The sequence below is a fragment of the Tuber melanosporum genome (assembly GCF_000151645.1).
Source record: "Tuber melanosporum whole genome shotgun sequence assembly, scaffold_91, strain Mel28".
In the NCBI taxonomy this organism is placed as follows: domain Eukaryota; kingdom Fungi; phylum Ascomycota; class Pezizomycetes; order Pezizales; family Tuberaceae; genus Tuber; species Tuber melanosporum.
The window spans coordinates 369,886-372,111 of NW_003299141.1; the positions used below are offsets into that span (position 1 = coordinate 369,886).

The following is a 2,226-nucleotide window of genomic DNA, read 5'->3' on the forward strand; positions in this document are numbered from 1 at the left end:
ACTCTATTTACAAAGGTACGAGTTTTACTATTGGACGAAGACGCCATAAATCAAAACTTTATCATAAGCGAACCGCACACTCAATATCATGTGACCAACCGCTTACATAACTCGACAAATCATGAGTGGATTGAGGATCAGATCATTCGGCAGTTGCAGCGGTACTCATACAGTATCCAGGATCAAACACCCACCTTGACGATGAAACTTCTACCAAAGGCAATAAAGGGAATGTCATCATTGATCACACCGCTCACCAACTGCCACTTCAAAACCAGGCGATTTCTCCGAAGGTTCCACCTCCCAATCTCCCCACACCGGCGCTCCACTCGTCTCAACTGCCCCATCGGCCCTTTACGACGGCAAAGTATCCTTTCCCACTCCACAATCACACCAATTGGTATTTCAAAAACTCGCCAAAAGATACCATTACTAACACAGATATTCTCGCCGCGGCATGCGATTTCCCCCACTTTTTCCCGCGATAGACACGAAACTCTAGATCTGCCCTTTCCCCTTGGCATCTTCAAACCTGAGGACCCCAACCAGAGCCCAGAAGACCTCTTCCAGCCCCTTCCCAGCACCTTGGAAAGCCCAAGTTCACCCCTCTATCATGTTAACGACTTTACAAAGACCCTAATCTACATCGACGGCACGAGCATCAACAATGGAAGCCCGGATGCCAAAGCCGGGTGCGGCGTCTACCGCTCGCCCAATGAATTACTGAATATATGCCGCCCGCTACCCGTCGGCACAACAAATAGTAGAGCGGAACTTTGGGCCGCGGTGTGCGCATTGGAATTGATTGTTCGCGAACCTATTGCCGCTGACGCGGTCACCTCTCCCACTGGCGTCGGTGGCGCTGCCGTGGACAGCTGGATTATCGCTAGTGATTCAAGCTATGTTGTCATAGGGGCTACGAATTGGGCTTGGAAATGGCGGGCTGTGGGGTGGAAGAAGAATGCCTCCAAGGCGGGACGGAAGAAGAAGAATGCCTCCAAGGCGGGACGGAGGAGGAAGGATGCCTCCAAGGTGGGGTGGAAGAAGAACGCCTCCAAGGCGGGGCGGAAGAAGGAGAATACCTCCAAGGTGGGGGGAATAGGACTGAGCGAGGGCTCGATGCTGGGTGAGGGTTTTGTGCCGAATGCAGACTTGTGGAATCGTTTGCTGAGAGGGATCATGGATGTTCAGGGGGGGGTCTTGTTCTGGTTGATCCCGAGGAAGTGGAATCGGGCGGATGGGTTGGCGAAGCGCGGGGCTGTGAGAATTTTTACTATTTATCTCCGTCTTTCTATCATTGTGGGGACTAACTAATTGATGGAGAAACTCGACTTCACGCTCGAGGATGATCCGGGGGCTTTGCGCTCCGATAATTTTAGGAATACCTAGTCGTTCTCGCGGCCTCCCTACGGCCCAAACCCGCCTGCACTACCCCGCGTCGCTGCCACCAGCACCACCACCGCCAGCAGAGCTGGAAGAGGATAAAAAAAAGGATATTGCTACTGCGCTCCTGGGTAAGGGAAAGTCTCTCGGGCACAATTCGACAAACTACCCGACTCACCCACCGATGGGCCGGTCTGAATGAGGTGTACAAGTACAATACCCCCTCCCCCCAACCCATGCACTATCATAATCTATCATGCGATAGTACCGATACCTTGATTATTTATTTTACACATGATATATATATATATAATACTGTGGTATTTTATTATCACGCACATCTGTTTACTGATATTAAAACTAAGTTCCTGTGCTCGAGTGTACTGTACTGTACCGTATTGTACAGACTGATAGTGCCCGCATGATCCACACCAAAAAAAAAAGCTCCTTCCTTGCTTTTTCTTGTACACTAGTTTCAACGAATACCGGTAGAGAACATGATGATCTTTCTTCCTTTTTCTACCACTTTCTTCTTTCTTAGTCCTATTGGCTCACTCTTTACTTACCGTACAGTACTTACCTGCAGAATTAAGTGTTTTTTTTCACAGTACCGTATCATATGGTGTTATCTCGCTCGAAACTGTGGAAGGAGGGAGCGAACGAGCGAGCACGTTTGTACGACGCGAGGGGGATCAACTTGGCGTTTGGGGGTGTGTTTTTGTATTGGATGTGCATTGGGGAGCGTGATGTGATTCTGAGCTACACGTGACTGGCGGAGATGGGTTGGGTTGGGTTGGGTTGGGTTGGTTAGTTGTTGGGATATGCTCGGAACAGAGACAAAGT

The 2,226-nt window shown here is 49.8% G+C and overlaps 1 protein-coding gene across 1 annotated transcript; it reads left to right on the plus strand.

Moving 5' to 3' along the window:
• Nucleotides 1-201: 201 nt before the first annotated feature.
• On the plus strand, nt 202-1,314 carry GSTUM_00011883001 (uncharacterized protein; the record flags this gene model as incomplete). The annotated part of the gene is made up of 1 exon (XM_002842209.1): nt 202-1,314. The coding sequence occupies one exon, from the start codon at nt 202-204 to the stop codon at nt 1,312-1,314; it is 1,113 nt and encodes a 370-aa protein (XP_002842255.1).
• Nucleotides 1,315-2,226: the final 912 nt, after the last annotated feature.